General features: G+C 47.8%; 1 protein-coding gene across 7 annotated transcripts in view; it reads right to left on the reverse strand.

Moving 5' to 3' along the window:
- TTLL5 (tubulin tyrosine ligase like 5) overlaps nucleotides 1-17,353 on the reverse strand; it is a 272,493-nt gene that overhangs the window by 136,179 nt on the left and 118,961 nt on the right. For 6 of the 7 annotated variants that reach the window (XM_075531002.1, XM_075531000.1, XM_075530997.1 and 3 more), the window contains exons 27-29: nucleotides 16,621-16,704; nucleotides 15,453-15,854; nucleotides 9,190-9,377 (exon numbers count right to left, since the gene is read on the reverse strand). In XM_075531002.1, coding sequence (XP_075387117.1) covers nucleotides 9,190-9,377; nucleotides 15,453-15,854; nucleotides 16,621-16,704 — 674 coding nt within the window. The remainder of the gene's footprint in view (nucleotides 1-9,189; nucleotides 9,378-15,452; nucleotides 15,855-16,620; nucleotides 16,705-17,353) is intronic. The other variant, XM_075530999.1, reaches the window with a different exon arrangement.

Below are 17,353 nucleotides of genomic sequence, written 5' to 3' on the forward strand. Positions count from 1 at the left end.
GATGATCTGCTTCTGAAAGGTCACAACCTTGAAAACCCCATGGGAACACAGTTCCCTCTGACACACACACACAGTCTCCATGAGTCGGAGCAGACTCAGCACAGACAGCCACCACTGCGGGTGAGTCATGCTCGGAGGTAGCAGAGCACACGGACTTGCAACGGCTCCCTGTCCATTAAAGGGGCGGCGAGCCTGACATGTAAACTCTGAGTGATGACTGAAGTGGGACACATGTTGACTCGGGACTCTTTCCCACGAGAAGACGGCAGAAACTGAGATGAGCAGGGGCTCTGGTTGAGCTGCACGGCTGGAGAAGACCCCTGCAGGCAGATTCTAAGTCAAGGTCTGGAACAACCGCGGACAGGTTGGGCTCTGCAGCCCCTGTGAGATTCTCGAGCAGAGGGGGCCATAATCAGTCTCGTGCTTTAGAAAGATACATTCTTCCGGGGCAAAGTGGCCAGGACACCATCTGGCAGGTCATTACAGCTATCCAGTTAAGAGATCATTGTGGGCAATTGATGTCAGAGGGAAACGGAACAGGTATGTATCGGTGACATTACAGAGCCAGGACCAGCACGAATTGGCAATGGCCTGCATGTAGACAGAATGGGGAAGGGAGGAGAGACAGCGACAAACTAAGGGCTCCAAAGGCAAAGCCCTAGGAGGCGTGCAGGGCCGCTAGCAAAAAGGAAAGAAAGGCAGAGAGCAAACTGTTCTAGACAGAGTGAATATTCTGAATATTTAGGTTACACTGAACGTTCGGGTTTTGGGCAGAACTTTGGCCCTGGGACTCAGGGAAGAGGCGGAGAGTAAAGAAGCATACTTAGGAGAAATCCATCAAGACGTCCAGGGGGGCTTCCAAAAGTTTGGAGTATCTTCCCACTAGATGGAGGTACAGTGTGGGAAGGAGAAGTGTCTCCAGCTCTGACCCCTGGTGTCCTTAGGGAGAACAGGGCAAATATCATCCAGTCTGGTCCCATCTTCATGATCCTTGACCTGCTGAGAGTCCCTCGAGGCTCTTGTGCCAGTCCAGAGGAAGACTCCAGAGATAGGGTAAACCCCCCTGAGGATGTGTCCTGGGATTCAGAAGTGTGTGGGAAGATGCCCCGGAAGAGCAGGGAGGTGCCTGGCCCACCAGGCCGTGAGGATGATGTTCCTGAGTAGAGCAGCCAGTCCACAGAGAGGACAACATGGCTGGCCCCACTATGAGACATGATGCCCCTCAGTGACCAATGGTGCTACAGGGGACAGCACCAGAGACAGTGTGTGAATTGCACCTGACTTGAACCCACCACACCGAGGCACAGCACTGGGGGAGTGCAGCAGAACCACAAGGGAATGGAGAGGCAAGGTCCCCAGGGAATGCTGAAAGTGGACTTTGGGGCCAGGGCGTGGTGCCCCAACAGACTGGACTGGAAAACGCTCCTAAGGGCCAGCAAACGATCCCTGAACTAACTACAAAAAAAAAAAAAAGAGCAGGGAGGCAGCTACCCAGGCACTCCCCCACCTTCTTAAGCCTGAGACTGCTTCCAGGGCATGTACAGTTGAGGTCGGCGCACCGTGGCTTTCTGAAACCAATGGGAAATGGACTCGTTTTCAGGGGAAAGGTAAAGAAGAGACCAAGTGCTCGGGGGACTCCCTGGAGGGCTGGACGAGCAGAAGGGAATCTTCGGGTAGGGAGTGGTGGACAGCAACCACGTGGTGGTGGAGGCGGCGACCACTGGGAGTGCCGACGTCATTCGCGTTCGTGGCCTTTGACAGAAAGGTGGGCCCACCAGTGGCGAGAAATGAAGCCAGACGATGAGAGGTGTGCTAGCCTAAGTGAAGTCTGGCCAAGGTGCCTGAGTGACACAAATTCACTCACATGGGCAGCATAAGCCCACCAGGAGGTACCTGGGAAGACCTTCCACAAAGGTCACAGCCTTGAAGCCCCCCCGGAAGACAGCTTGACTCTGCACACAAGGGGCTTCCAAGAGTCGAAAGCATTCGCCAGCCACTACCGCCCATGGCCAGATAGGCTAGTGACGCAGGAAGAAAGTTCCCACTCCTGAGCTTGTGATAAACTGGGTGACATTGCCCACCACCTCAGAGATCTCTTCAAGAAGTCGGCTTCACCTCCAAATTTGGATTCTTCAAGCTGAGATTCATTCAAGGCTCATGGAAGACCTTGGGGAGATGAGGGACTGCCCCAGGGTTCCCTGTCTGTGAATGAGGAAGATGAGGGAGGAGAACCTGGTGGTTAGGGCAGGCCCTGCAGCGCAGCAGGGCTACCCCTCCCTGACACATCTTTAGAACAAGCAGGAAGGAAAGGGGCGGGGTAAGGGGAGCGAAATGAAAGCAAGCAAGGAAATAGTGTTCTTTCCCCTGCTGCCTGTGAGTGTGTTTCCAAGAGGCACTGGCTGGCTGGGGAACAGAGGCTCAGGTCGTGCGTGGGGAGGGCCAGTTCCTCACCTGGGTGGTCTGCTGCGTCCCCTTTGATTAAACTCCCACTGGAAGGCCTGGAGCGACTCCTAATGAGAGCTGGGCCCTGCAATCTCACACTTGCCACCACCCGCCCTGCTGCCCAGAGTCCCTCCGGTTCCCGCCTCGCCATCGAGGTTGGACTCATTCACTGCCCCCCTCAGCTCACTGACAGCAGTACCCACCCAGGGCTGCATCTGCACAGGGTGGCACAGCTGCAAAGCACAGGCACCAGGCACACAGGGAGGCCTCACGGGGCCCCTTTACTGGAGCGGCCACAGCACCCCACCCACTCATCCACCCACCCCACAGGTGCGAGAGGCCAATTCCGCTGACTCCTAGACAACCCTGCTTTCAGGGACACACACAGACTCCGGAAGGACACCATCCTCTGAAGGTAACTAGCTTCTCACAAGGCAAAGGAGTGAGAACTAAATCTGACCTGCTCTCTGCTCAGATTTGCAAAGTATGTGTTGAATCATCACGATGAACAACACAGACCCCCCCCCCCCCCCACCAACATTTCAAGTGCAGACAAGAAAGGCACAGAGTTCTCACGAGGCAAGGGCTCACCTGGTCGTCTGCTCCAAGGTGTTGTGGCTACAGATTTAAAGCACCGTGGAAGTTGTAAAAATAATGACCGGGAAATGAGGTGTTGTTTTAAGGCATCCAAATTCCATCGGTCTTGCTTCTCATGTAAATTCTAGGTCATGTTTTTTTCCCTCAAGTTTAATTTTTTTAATGACCTAAGGTGTTTGAATTGTCAGAGAGCTATGCTTCTTGGCCTTTGGCTAAGTTTTCCCTGTTCCTCAATGTCTTCACCAGGAAGCAAAACCAAACCAAACCAAAAACAAAACAAAAAGCCTAAACTCACAGCCACCGAGTTTTGATTTGTACACACAATGACCCTCTAGGGTCGGGTACAACTAACTGCCCCTGTGAGGCTCTGTGACTGTAGAAAACCCCGATGCGCTCTTTTGGAGCAGCTGGTGATTTACAATAGCTGACCAGGTGCTTAGCAGCCCACCCTGCAACCACCAGGGAGCCAACCCAAAGCCAAACACGGCCCTTGAGTTGAGGCTGACTCACAGCGAACCTGTAGGGCAAGGTAGAACTGCCCCTGTGAGTTTCCAAGACTAAGCCTACAGGAGTGGAAAGCCTCATCTTTCTCCCACAGAGCAGCTGGTGGTAAAAGCGGGCATTCTCATTCTCCACTCCACCCGATTTTCAACCACTGGAGAGGGCCAGCTAGGACAGAAGGCCGATGGCATCTCTGAGGCACCCGTCACCTGAGAGATGAAGGTCAAGTGCCTTAGCAGGGTAATCATGCTCTTTCTGAAGTAGCCTGGGCCTTCTGCTCCAGCTTCAGTCCTAGTTGCTCTCGGCTGATCCTCTGTTATTCCAGAGCTGACTCACATCTCTCTGGTGTCTCCCACCCGCCCACCAGTTTAAAAGTTCACCCTCTTCCTGGAAGGCTGCCCTGGCCTTCCTCCCACCCACAAGCTGGGTTAGGTGACCCATGGGGTGGTTGTATGACTCCCTAGGAGTTGTCATTATCCTGTGTGTGTGTGGCTGTTAACCCTCACAAGCCTGTGAGCTAGTTCATGCTGAGAACCTGGTCTTATGTCATGCCCAGGGCTGGCCACTAAGGCTTAGAATACGCTGTAAGAGCTGGATACAACGCTTTCGAATGACGAAATAAGCAAACACACTGAATAAGAACATTTGTGGAAAGTGCCAATAACAGCGTTAAGGGACTAAGGGCTAAGTAGATGAAGCTCTAAGCCAAATTACGTGAATTTTCAAAAATGCCCAAGGACTTCAATTTTCTATATTCCTAATTTTCCAAGATAGCACAGACAACAGCAGGTAGTCACACTGTCCAAAAGGTTAAAAAAAAACTTTCAAAGATTCATGGGACATAATTCAAGGCTCAGAGAAAAAGTCATAGCTTTAAATACAGTGAAGGATAAAAATTAATGAAAACAAACTCGGCACCCAACTCTGAAAATGAAATAATCCGAGATAATAAAACAAACCCAAGGAAAGTAAAGGGAGGAATTAGTGAAGATGAAAAAAAACCCCAATGAATTAGAAAACAAACAAAATACATGAAGATCTACAGAAGATTCACCTTATCAAGCAGTGGGCATGGGGTGGGGGTGGGGGGCTGGGAGTCCACAAAGCCTGCGGCCCGTGGAGAAAAAGGAAGCAAGCATGGCTACAGAAGGGGGACTTGGAAGGAGGGGGCGTGGGTGTGGGCGTGGGGGTGCCTTCGACACATGTCTATGGTGGCCCTGGAGGACGAGGTCGGACTGCAGTGGTGGGTTTTTGAGGCTGTATTTTCGTGGGAACCAATGCCACGTCTTTTCTACCACGGAGCCCCTGGCAGGCTCCAACTTCTGACCCTTGTTAGTCGCTGAATGCTTAACCAACCACTACGCCACAAGGGTTCCCTGGAAATAGCCACGGGAAAAGGGCATCATCAAGCACTTACAGAGATCACTGGACTTCGCAGGTGTCAGCTGGTGGCGAAGTTTAACCTTTGGCGCCCCCCCTGGAGCTCTGGCGATCTGAGTCCAAACAGAATACAGTCATGAAGACACGATAGGACAGCTTTTACTCTCTCACCCTGGGTTTCTCTACGAGCCAGAACCTAAGGAGGCTCCCCACAACAGGCAAGTTCCTCCTGTCCCTGGGTACAGCCCATCGTGAGACCCTCAGCTAGCTACCCAGTGAAGGGTGCAAGGCTCACACCCATGCAGACTTGCTTCAAAAAAATATCTGACAATATCCCCTGAAAGAGCACAGCTGGTCTCTGAACTACCTACACCGGGTGGCCAGGAGTAGGCTGGCACTGAGTCAATAGCGACCGTTTGGGAGGAGTTTATTTCTTTATTTTTAACATGTGAAAGTTGAACTGAAGGGGGGTGACTTTCCAGTGAGGGTAATTTATCTCAGATTCCCACGGGATACAAATCTTGCCACTTGGCAGACTCTGATGCATACCAGGGGGAGACAGGTGCCTTCAAGCTGGTTCCGACTCAGAGACCCACATGCCAGGTCCTTCACCGTCCTCACGATTGTGGCCAGGTTGCAGCCACTGTGTCAATCCACCTTGTCGAAGGCTTTCTTCTAATACTCTGCCAAGTACGATGTCCTCTTTTAGGGGCTGCTTTCTCCTGATGAAACGCCCGAAGCCTGTGAGGCGAGGCCTTGTCCTCTTTGCTTGGAAGGCTGTGCTTCTTCCAAGGCTGCTCTGCTTGCTCTTCTGGCAGTCCATGGTACTTCAATATTCTCCTCCAGCACCATCATTCAAACGCATACATTCTTCCCAAGGCCTCCTGAGTCATGGGCTAGTTTTCACATGCAGAACAGGCCCCTAAAACACCATCCTTTGGGTTGGGTGCACCTGTCCTCAAAGTGCCCGCTCCGCTTTTTAAAGGGGGCAGCAGATTCGCCCAGTGCAACATGTCGCTTGATTTCTTGACTGCTGCTTCCATGAGCACTGATTGCGGAGCTAAGCAAGACGGAAGCCTTGAGCTCGCTTTTCTCCATTTATCATGACATTGTCTATGGGTCCTGTTGTGAGGATTTCTGTTTTCTTTAAACTAAGTCACAGTTGAACATAATATAAGTACGGATATTGACTACATTTTTCAAAGGAATATTTTTATTCTCTAGGTGGTTCCAGCTACTCATCTCTAAGTAGGAAGCATACATGAATATTCTAGGCAATAAGTCGGTGTCAAAGGTATAGCAAATCATTGGCCATTTCTCCCTTGTATTCACCTCACATTTCCCACTTTCTTCCAATTGGAGAAAGGATATGATATCCCATGAATGAACTACAACTATTCAATTCTTTTAAGTCTCAACTCTTCCCTGATAATACTCTGCTTCTTCTTTCATATCAACTCCCTTTACACTAACAGGGATTTGTAAAAGGAACACAATTGCTGCCTCTTCAGCTGCAGGGAGGCTGCAGGGAAGCCACGTCCTTCAGAGGCTCCCCTTCGTGTCGGTCCCACACTTTATACAGAGAAGCAGGGCACCACCAGGGAGCAGTGTGTCGCCTGCTTAGAGTGTGGCCTTGACGTTGCTTCCAGCTTTTCTAGACTTGGTTACCACTACACGATTGCCATCATGCAAGGGATCTGATACAACAAAGATGTAAGATATAGCAAGATTCAACTGTGGAGTTAAATGATAATAACTCTTTGTGGGGGAGGAGGAAGGGGTGGCTTTGATAGCATTAAGGAAGGAGGGGGAAGATCTGCTAATTCCAATTAAATACCTTGGAGATAATCAGAAAGGAAGAAAACAGAATCAGCAAAGTTCTTGAAAATTACATCTAACTCTACTGGGCTGAAGCCTTCCCCCTTCCATCCCCTACCCCCCCCCCCGCCCCCTATCTCTCACTAACACACACACACACACACACACACACACACACACACACACTCCTACACCTACACTATACCTCTAAGTCAAAATCCTGGTATTTATTTCCAGCTTAACCATACACTTTGCTGGGTGACCTTGATCATGTCACTCTTGGTAGTCTCTGCTTCCCCCCAAGTGAGATGGCGAGAAAGTTATACATCAGAGAAAAGTACAGTGAAACATTTTGTTACTCAGTATCTATAAAGTATCCTAGCTCATGAAGCGAAAAACAAAACTACTGACAGCTAATGTTACAACAGTTGAGTGACATGCTTTACAACACTAGAACCCAGTGAGCACTTCCCCTGTGGACAGATTACTTTGAAAGGTTCTTTAAAGGTGCATCTATCAGTGCAGGAATTGTGTCCCACCTGACCCGTCACACCAGGGCCAAACGCTGCCGATGTGCAGCAGAGGGAACAAAGCAATGAAGTCCCCAGGGAATACCAAAATTAGACTTTGGGGCCAGGGTGTGGCACCCCTCAAACTCCACCAGAAAACACTCCTACAGGTCAACAAATAGACCTGGAGCCATTACAGGCTTTTCTTTATTTGTTATTGTCTTATTTTTGCTCTGTCTTGTTTTTGTGCTTATTATTGTTTCTGCTGTCTCTCTAGATAAGATAGGCGGGAGAAACAATACAGAGGGTAAAACAATGGGGCTGAAGATTCAGGGGGTGGTGGGGGAAACACGGGAGAAGGGGAACTGGGGGGAAAGGAATGGGATGTCAACCAACTCAGGGAGAAGAGAACAATAAGTGATCTAAAATCGATCGCTAGGAGAGTACAGGATGTCTGGTAGGGCTTGATCAAGGGCAATGTAACAGAGTAATTACTGAAACCCAAATAAAGGCTGAGCATGATAGTGGGACAAGAAGTAAAATAGAGGAAAGAACTAGGAGGCAAAGGACATTTATAGAGGTCTAAATACAGGCATGTACATGAAATATATTGTATATAAGGATAGGGAAATATATCTATGTAAATATATTTATATGTTAAATATTAAGGTAGCAGATAGACATTGGGCCTTTACTCAAGTACGCCCTCAATCCAAGAACATTTTGTTCTATTAACCTGGCATTCCGTGATGCTCACCTTACCGACAAGCTTGCTGAAGACAAAGTGGGTGCATAAGCATATATGATGAAGAAAGCAGATGGTGCCTATCTATCAAAAGATATAGCGTCTAAGGTCTTAAAAGGCTTGAAAATAAAAAAGCAGCCATCTAGCTGAGAAGCAACAAAAGCCCACATGGAAGAAGCACACCAGCCTGTGTGATCATGAGGTATTGATGGGATCAGGTATCAGGAATCAAAGACCCAGAAAGAAAAATCCTATCAATGTGAATGAAGAGGTGTGTGGAGTGGAGACCCAAAGCCCACTTGTACACAATTGGACGTCTCCCTACAGAGTGTCACAAGGAAGAGACGAGCAGGTCAGGATGAAGTATAGTAACGATGAAACATACAACTTTCCTCTAGTTCTTGAATGCTTCCTCCCTCCCACTATCATGACCCTAATTCTACCTTACAAATCCGCCTAGACCAGCGCATGTACACTGGTACAGTTAAGAGTTGGAAACACAGGGAATCCAGGACAGATGAACCCCTCAGGACCAATAATGAGAGTAGCCATACCAGGAAGGGAAGGGGAAAGGGAATGTGGGGCTTTCGGGGGAACCAATGGCAATGATCGCCATATATCCCCCTTCCAGGAGGATGGACAACAGAAAACTGGGTGAAGGGAGACATCGGTCAATCTAAGACATGAAAAAATAATGATTTATAAATTATTAAGATTTCATGAGGGAAGGAGGGGGAAAGGGAGAGAAAAAAATGAGGAGCTGATACGAAGGGCTCCAATAGAAAGAAAATGATGATGGCAACAAATGTACAAATGTGCTTGACACAATGGATGTATGGATTGTGATAAGAGTTGTACGAGCCTCCAATAAAAGTATTTTTTTTAAATCAGTGGGAAAAAAAGTTACAATGTCAAAAAAAGAGCTGTATGAGACCCCAATAAAATTAATTTTTAAATAAATAAAAGTACATTTACATGCTGAATCTTCAGCCAATCATCCATGAAGTAGGAACATCATGGCCAGTAGCAGACTAACTCTGGAACGCCTGTAACAGAAAGGCGTCTTCCTCCCAGTTGGAAAGGAGCACATTCATTCCCTTCAAAATCCCTAGGAACCACTCAAGAGTCACCAGAAGCTAGGAGTCTATCAGGACAACGCAAGACCAAGTCCCCAGTCACAGGCCCTACCACGCGTACCTGCTGGGTGAGCAGGCTTATGTGGCTGGATGGCGAATACTGCCGGGCCGCTTGCTTCTCGGCGAGCCGCTGGAGCTCAGCAGTCACCATGCTTTGGCTGTACCGTTTGTTGCAGGACGAACCATCTTCTCCCTCTCGCTGTCCTCTGGCCACTGCTGAATGATGTTTGTTTGGATGACAAGAACCTGCTAAAAAAGAAAAAAATTTCACCAGCTTAGGAAGAAAGTTTAAACACACACACACACTCCCCCCCAACCCCCCTCTCTTCCTCCCTCCTTTCCACCCTCATAAAGGCAAAGCACTCTCAGGCAGAGTTACTTCACTAAATCCCAGGGACCTCTGACAATTTAGGAGCAATAAATGTTCACACACATTCACAAAATAAACATTAAAGAATAAGAGTTTCTGCTGCTCTGGAAACTCTCATAAAGCCAAATTATGACATATGTTTATAAATGTGTTTTTACTTTCTACAAAAGCTTCACAAAGAAAAAATCTTCATTTTACATAACAGGGACTAACCAATCCAAGAATTCACTCATCTTAACGAACCGCATTATCCTTGAATTTCATTCTAATTTTGTTTGCTTTTATGGGCTTCTACGGGTCAGCTGTCTGCAGCAACTGCATTGTTGAATCACTGGTCTTAAGACTTCTTACAGAGCTCCAAAGGGAAATCGGAATAATGGCCACATCGAGGATATGCAGAAAACACCAATGATAGCACAATCTCAAGGGGCTGGGCTTCCTTTACGAGTTACACTGTCTTTTCCCACCCAGTTATCAGAGATGTACTATCTGTGAACACGAAAATTCTGGTCAAAATAAATTATTTCATGTAAAATCAAAGTTGGTCTTTTCCCTGATGATGAAAGTTACACATCCCCATGAAAGCAGCATTTTTAAACCAGAGAGTAGACAGGGAGAGAAAGCATGATTCACACTAACATCAATGAACAGCACGAACATTAACGTGCTCCCTGGCTTCTCATTGGTACTTCTGCAGCCAGGATCGTTCTGTACACAATTCGGTGATGTTCCTTAAGAAATAATCTGTAGCCTTTTCACATAGGGGTTATCCTTCCTGACAGATGTTATAAAGCATGCCATAATGAACACCTGCAGATTATTACCCAGCCCAAGAACAACGCTCATCAACCCATAAGCTCCTCTCCAGCCCTTCTCATCTCTTCCCTGTGGGCAGTTTTACAGGTGTGTGTGTGTGTGTGTGTGTACATGCAAACCTAAATACAACACTGGGGTTTGGGTGGTAAGTTGTAAGTTTTGCAGTATATATAGAATGAATAGACATAAAGAGAAAGTAATTGGTGTAGGGGCGTATCGGGGATGGGGAGGAGGGAGGCTGGAGGGAAGTGGGGAGCAAACAATGAATAGAGAGGGGAAGATGTTCTAGAACTGCCTGGGGTGATGGACATACCACTCCTCAAACGCGACTGAACTACAGATGTGCATGGCAGGTGGCATATATCGTAATGAAGAGACTGGGGTGGGGGCAGGGTGACGACAACAACACAATACTGGGTCCTCTGGCTTGCTTTTGAGCGCTCCAACAATGGGATCGTAACACGGCAGGCGTTTCCTGGGACTTGCTTGTGTTAAGTCAACACCATGGGGTCTCCAAGGTTAGCTTTGCATCCTTGAAACTCGTTCGTTTCACCTGCCGACATCCCCGCCCCTCGTCAGCGGGTCATTTGGTCATTCCCAGCTTCCTGCTCTTCTGCACAGGCAGCCTCGCTTAACTGCGTGCATAGGAGTGGGGTCGCGGGGTCACTTTCACAATCAAACCTTAAGAGTTTCTACCCAGCCTTTTCTTTGCTGGCACTTCGTATTGTCAAGCATCCTGAATCTGTCTGTCCTAAACCAAACCCAAGTCAATGAGGCCTCTAAAAGCAACCCCGAAAGGCAGAAAAACGGACCCATTGGGTTTCCAAGGTTATACATCTTTACAGACGCAAAACTCCACATCTTTCTCCCAAGGACTGGTCAGAGGATTTGAACCGGTGACTTTTTGGTTAGCAGTGATGTGCTCCCCAGGGCACCTCGATTTCTCTGTAAAAGCTCATGGTACTCGTCATTGACCTTCCCCTGGTAAACAAGGGCACACAGCAAGTGTCACCTTCTTTGTGATGTGCCAGTCCATGTCTTTGGGCCTTTATTCTGCTGGACTGTCATTTTCTCATTAATTTATATATGCTTTGATTTGGCTTTTGTTTTTATAACCTCCCAATAAGACCCCAAAGAGAGTTTCTTGTATTTTCTTCTGTTCAGTGTTAAGTGCTGCACCTGGAACTTATTTATGCAATGTGGCCAGGTCTCCCTCACTGCTTTCCTGTGTGGGTGGGTGAACAGCACCGTGCCACCCCGCTGTCGGGGTGCCTCTTCATGAGGAGCCCCTGCCCCTCTCCACCATCTACAAGGTCCTCTCTGCAGAGCACTTGCCCATCTACCCGCATGACCGTATCAGGGCAAAACCACCACCACCTGCCCTGTGGGAGGACACTGGGCTTCTACTGTGGTGAACAGCGAGCGCCAGAAACCGCAGGGGTCACGATGAGCCGGCAGGAACCCAGGGCCGTGCTTGTAGCTGTTGGGATTTTTTTTTCTTACTTTTATTGGGGGGGGTCTTACATCTCTTACCTCAGTCCGTACATATACATACATCAATTGTATAAAGCACATCTTTACATTATTTGCCCTAATCATTTTCAAAGCATTTGCTCTCCACTTAAGCCCTTTGCATCAGGTCCTCTTTTTTCCCCTGCCTCCCTGCTCCCCCCTCCCTCATGAGCCCTTGATAATTTATCTTGCCCCATCTGGCGTCTCCCTTCACCCCCTTCTCTGTTGTCCATCCCCCAGGGAGGAGGTCACATGTAGATCCTTGTAATCGGTTCCCTCTTTCCAACCCACTCACCCTCTACTCTACCAATATCGCCCCTCACACCCCTGGTCCTGAAGGTATCATCCACCCTGGATTCCCTGTGCCTCCAGCTCCCATATGCACCAGTGTACAGCCTCTGCCCTATCCAGTCTTGCAAGATAGAATTTGGATCATGGTAGTTGGGGGGGGGGGGGGAGGAAGCATCCAGGATCTGGGAGAAAGCTGTATTCTTCATCGGTGCTACATCGCACCCTGACTGACTCATCTCTTCCCCTAGACCCCTTTGTAAGGTGATCTCCAGTGGCCGACAAATGGACTTTGGGTCTCCACTCTGCACTTCCCCCTTCATACACTATGGTATTTTTTTTTTTTGGATGATGCCTTATACCTGATCCCTTTGGCACCTCGTGATCGCACAGGCTAGTGTGCTTCTTCCATGAGGTCTTTGTTGCTTCTGAGCTAGATGGCCGCTTGTTGACCTTCAAGCCTTTAAGACCCCAGACACTATCTCTTTCGCCCAGTCGTTGGGTTTTGATTTTGTTTTTTGGTGTCTGTATCCTCTGTAGGCGTGCCTCTGACAGGCAGCACAGAGTGAGGTTTCTAAAACAGTCTGACGATCTCACAAGTTTAAGTTCCATCCATTATATTTATTTGAAGGCTGATCTACTTAACTTGGTTTTACAGCTTTTGAGTTTCTATTTCTCTTGGATTTTTTCTGTCTTTCTTGGTTCTGTGCTCCTGTTTTTCCTTGTTGCTTTCCTCCTCGTTCCATTTTCCTTCTGCCCAGAGGCTTAGAATTTACATTTATATTCTTTTAATGGTAACCTTTGATATTTGAAACTGTGTGCTTAACTTACAAAAATATCTAAGGTAAATGTGGTACCTTAACTCTCTTCCTAAATGACACCATCAGGAAAACATTTAACTTCATTTATTTCCGCTGGTATTGTCTATTTTATTTCTCAAGTAGACCACAAAAAAGTCTTGCAAATTCTCAAAAGATTTAAGTCATGCAAAATATGCTCTTGGACCACTGTGGAAACAACCTGGAAGCCAATTACAGGCACAGGAGAAATTCCCCCAACTCCCGGAGATTAACTGTTATACCTCCAAGAAATCCAGGGTCAAAGGAGAAATTGCAGCAGAAATCATGAAATGTTTGTGAATGGACTCACTTTCCTCCTTCCGGTTTCTTGCTGAAGAAAGGTATGAAAATGGGAGGTTTTCTAAAAGAGCTTTGGTAATGAAACCGATTGCTGGAGACATTAATATTAATGTAATATTATACGACATTAATATAACTACAGTTCCCACACAGGAAAAAAATTCCCTCAACCTCAAGCCAGAACATTATTTGTTATTATCACTAGTTTTGGAAAATAAAATCACAGGAAAAAGGATCATCTGATTCAAGCTGCACTTTACGACATCCATTTCATTTGAAATAGATACTGAGAAACAAATACAGATTGGCTACTTACAACGCATGGCTCAGCCGTAACTCACCCTTCACAGGAATGCTCCTGGAGGGTTCCTAAAACTTAACTTGTACCAAAGTACTGAGCTGCAGGTTCAATGCAATCCCTATAAAAACCTTAGCTGCTTTTGGCAGAAGCTGACCTGTAAAATCATCCGGAAATGCAAGGAAACCAGCACAGACTCAACAATCTTAGGAAAGAATGAAGTTGGAAGATTCATCGTGACTTCAAGACTTCAAGACTCAATCCTATGCCATAACAAGACAGAGTTATACTCGTTCTCAGCGGAGTGCCCAGACAACGGAGGAGGAAAGCATCTTTTTAGCAACAATGGTGTCAGAACAACTTGCTACCACATGCAAAAGGATGACGCTGGATTCCGATTTCACCCCTCACACAACGTGTAACTCAAAACGTATAAAAGACCTACATGTCCGAGCCTAAACTAAACAACTATCAGGAGAAAGCAAACCTTGGTGAGCACTGGCTACACAGGGCTCCTCAGAACCCCAGAGCGCTCCCCACAGCTCCTGCGTGCGCACAGACACAATTCAGTCAATTGGGATTTATGAGAAGTAAAACTTTGAACTTCAAAGTAGTGAAATGACAATCCAAAGAATACATAGAGAACTCTAGCAACTTGGCCGGAATAAAGACATTAACCCAATTTAACGAGGGGCACGGGATTCGAAGAGGCATTCCTTCCACGAAGGTATACAAATGGCTAATAAACACACAAGAGGCTGTTTGGAGTCAGGGGTCATTAGGTAAACGCAAATCAAAGCCACAATGTGGACTACTTCGCGCATGGCAGGATGCTGGGTTAAGAGGCAGGCAGAAGCAAGCACTGCCACGGAGCTGGCAGCCTCCCCCACGGCTGACGGGAAGGCACAAAGGCGCAGCCACTAAGGGGGACACGGTGGAAGCCACTCAAAGGGAAGCACCACTCAACTATCATATGCATCTACTTCATGTACAATGAGATCACCTGTTTCGGTCCCAGGTACACACCCAAGAGCATTACGACCATGACGAGGGAAAACCAGTGAATGAATGTGCAGGATTCACAATAATAGAAAAGGGAAAACAAACCAAATCACGTGGTGAGTGGACAAACAATACAGTGGCACCTGCATACAAGGGAAGATGGCATCTCAACACAGAGCGTGCCGTGCTGATCAGGAGGATGAACAGTGCCCATGACGCACAGCTGAAGAAGCTGTGAACAAGGGCTGCGATCAGATGCTTCCACTTACAGGGAACGAACGTCCAGGCACAGAAAGCAGGTGCACAGCTGCCGGGGGCCGAGAGGAGGGCAGTGAGTGCTAATGGGTACAACGTTCTAAAATTAGATAACAGTGTTGGTTGTACAAGTCTATGAGCATCCCCACAAAAAGCCACCAGATTATATGCTTTGAAAGGGTGAATTTAATGGCATGTGAATTCTGTCTCAATAAATTTGCATTAAAAACTAAGGGATGCTTGGCTAATCATACATACGTACTGCATTTACCATGAGATAAGTCGCTTTTAGAAATCTTTCACTATTTACACAGGTCATACCTGACCCTAAGTACACTGAAAAATCTAAAAAAAAAGACTAATTTGTCTGTTAGCAGAATACCCAAGGCACAAAATGAAGGCAGACAGCACACATGTAAGTCTGGTTCTCTGCGGTGGAAAACCTTCTGACGAGGCTGTCAGTCCTTGACCCCCAGCACCCAGCAGAAGTTCTGCTTATTGTACATCAACAAGTCAATGCGACAGGACCCAGCGCCAGGCTCTGCCTTAGTCACGTCACAACAGGTCACTGTGTGTCCCTTTGCCCTTCAAACGGAAAGGGCAGTTTTCGTTGTTGCTGGGTCTGCCTTTCCAGTCTGACTCACCTGCCTTTGCTGAAGAGGGCCGGGACAGCTTCTGGCTGTAGATGTGTGCAGCACTTTGGAAAGAGGAAAAGGGCCCTATGGTGTAACTGCCTGATCGACAGCGCGGCAGGCCAGTGGGGCTTGGTACAGTCTGGGTCCCAGGGTGCAGGCTCAGGGGGGCACTGTCATGGACCGCGCTCAGTAGAACTGCTGACTGGTGAGGCATGCTGGGGATCGCAGGAGGGATCTGAGCCAAGGAGGAAGCATGGCCAGGTCCTGGTGGGAGGTCTGAGGAGGCAACGACAGCTGAGAAGTGCGTGTTGGGGATTTTCTGCAGAAGCATCGCAGTGGGACCAGAGAAGGCAGCAGAGGAAGGACTGGAATAGAGTAACTTGGCCTCTTTCTCCAGTGAAGCAGCAAATCCTATTAAAAGAGAAACAGAACACGACAAGAGGGCGTTTTAGGTTATATCACGCCTTTATATGCACCCTTTCAAAAGCGTCACAGCAAGCTCAGCATGAACCAGAAGCCATAAGCAATGAACGCGCCACACAGTATTCACCCGCAAGTTCATGGACTTTGCAGCAGAAATAGCGCATTCTTGGTCCCTGCCAAAAGTTAGCGCTGGGAGGACCGCCACGAAACACAAGGGGCACTGGTCTGACAAATGGCAGGGCATCGTTTCTGGCCAAGAGCCAACCCCTCTTCCCTCTTGTTTTTGATTTTCTGGGGAAAAGGAAAGGGCTTGGGATTGCTAGCCACCAGGAAAGGAGGACTTCTCTGGCAGAACCCACAGCTGTCATGAGATGAGAAGAAATTCTGGGGGAAGAGAAATAAAGGCGAGGGACCTCTTCTCACGTCTTAGGCTTTAGCATCCTCTAATGAACAACAGAAACCGTGGGGGCAGGGAGACAGTGGGCAGTGTAAGATATGAAAATCTTAACAATTTATAGTTTATCAAGGAGTCACAAGGGTGGGAGGGGATGGAAAGGTAGGGGAAAAGGAGGAGCTGATATCAAATAAAAAAGTAAATGTTTAGAAAATGACAACATATGGACAAATATGTTTGATACAAACGATGTAAGTATTGTTTTTAAGAGCCCCCAATAAAATGATCTTTTAATTAAAAAAAAAAAAGCTTGAGGGCTTATCAGAGGGCAGCAACCCACAGAAGTGGAAAGTCACTCACGGGACACTTTATCCGAGTGAAGTTCTGCTGCATGCTGCTGTTTAGGCTGCTTTGTTCTCACTTCTTCCATCGTCTCAGGGTGATCTGAAAGAAGTACTAAGCTTAGAGTCTTCTACTAAGCAATGGCAAGGGTACTGTGCTACACATCATCGTGGTTCCAAAATACGTAACAATGACTAGCCACTGCGGGGACTGCTGCCCCTCCCACCACCCTTCCCTAGAGGGCCACAGGCCAGCCTTGTTGGCGGGGCAACCACACTCATGATGCTCAATGAGTACCAGCCCCCGCCCCAGGTAACTGGGTATTTCAACCCAGGGCAGTCCTCGGTGGACTGCCAACAAGCTACGGCATGCCGGGAAAATAAGTCGGTGGAGCCAGACGTTTGTGCCAGGAAGTCAGAGTAGGGGAACCACGATTTTTCATACATCCTGGAGTCAAAACCCCAGACGATGTAAGGAGGACAGTACCCAGAGTGAAAGAAACAACCCCAATCGGTGCTGACATGACAGCTCGATGTGACAACAGCGCTGTTTTTGTAGTACTTGAGTTAGGTTGGATGTGTTACGTAACAGAATCACAGGTGCAATTCCTCCGAGTTCTATCCCATGACACCGGGAGTTGTGTTTTGTTTTGAACAGCCAAGTGCATCCCAAATTCAGAGAAAAGCTTTCCAAGTCTCCCTCAAGGACTGACTTTCTAGAAGACCCTGTCGAGGGTCATTTTACAGCAATT

This window comes from Tenrec ecaudatus, chromosome 14 (genome assembly GCF_050624435.1).
Source record: "Tenrec ecaudatus isolate mTenEca1 chromosome 14, mTenEca1.hap1, whole genome shotgun sequence".
Classification (NCBI taxonomy): domain Eukaryota; kingdom Metazoa; phylum Chordata; class Mammalia; order Afrosoricida; family Tenrecidae; genus Tenrec; species Tenrec ecaudatus.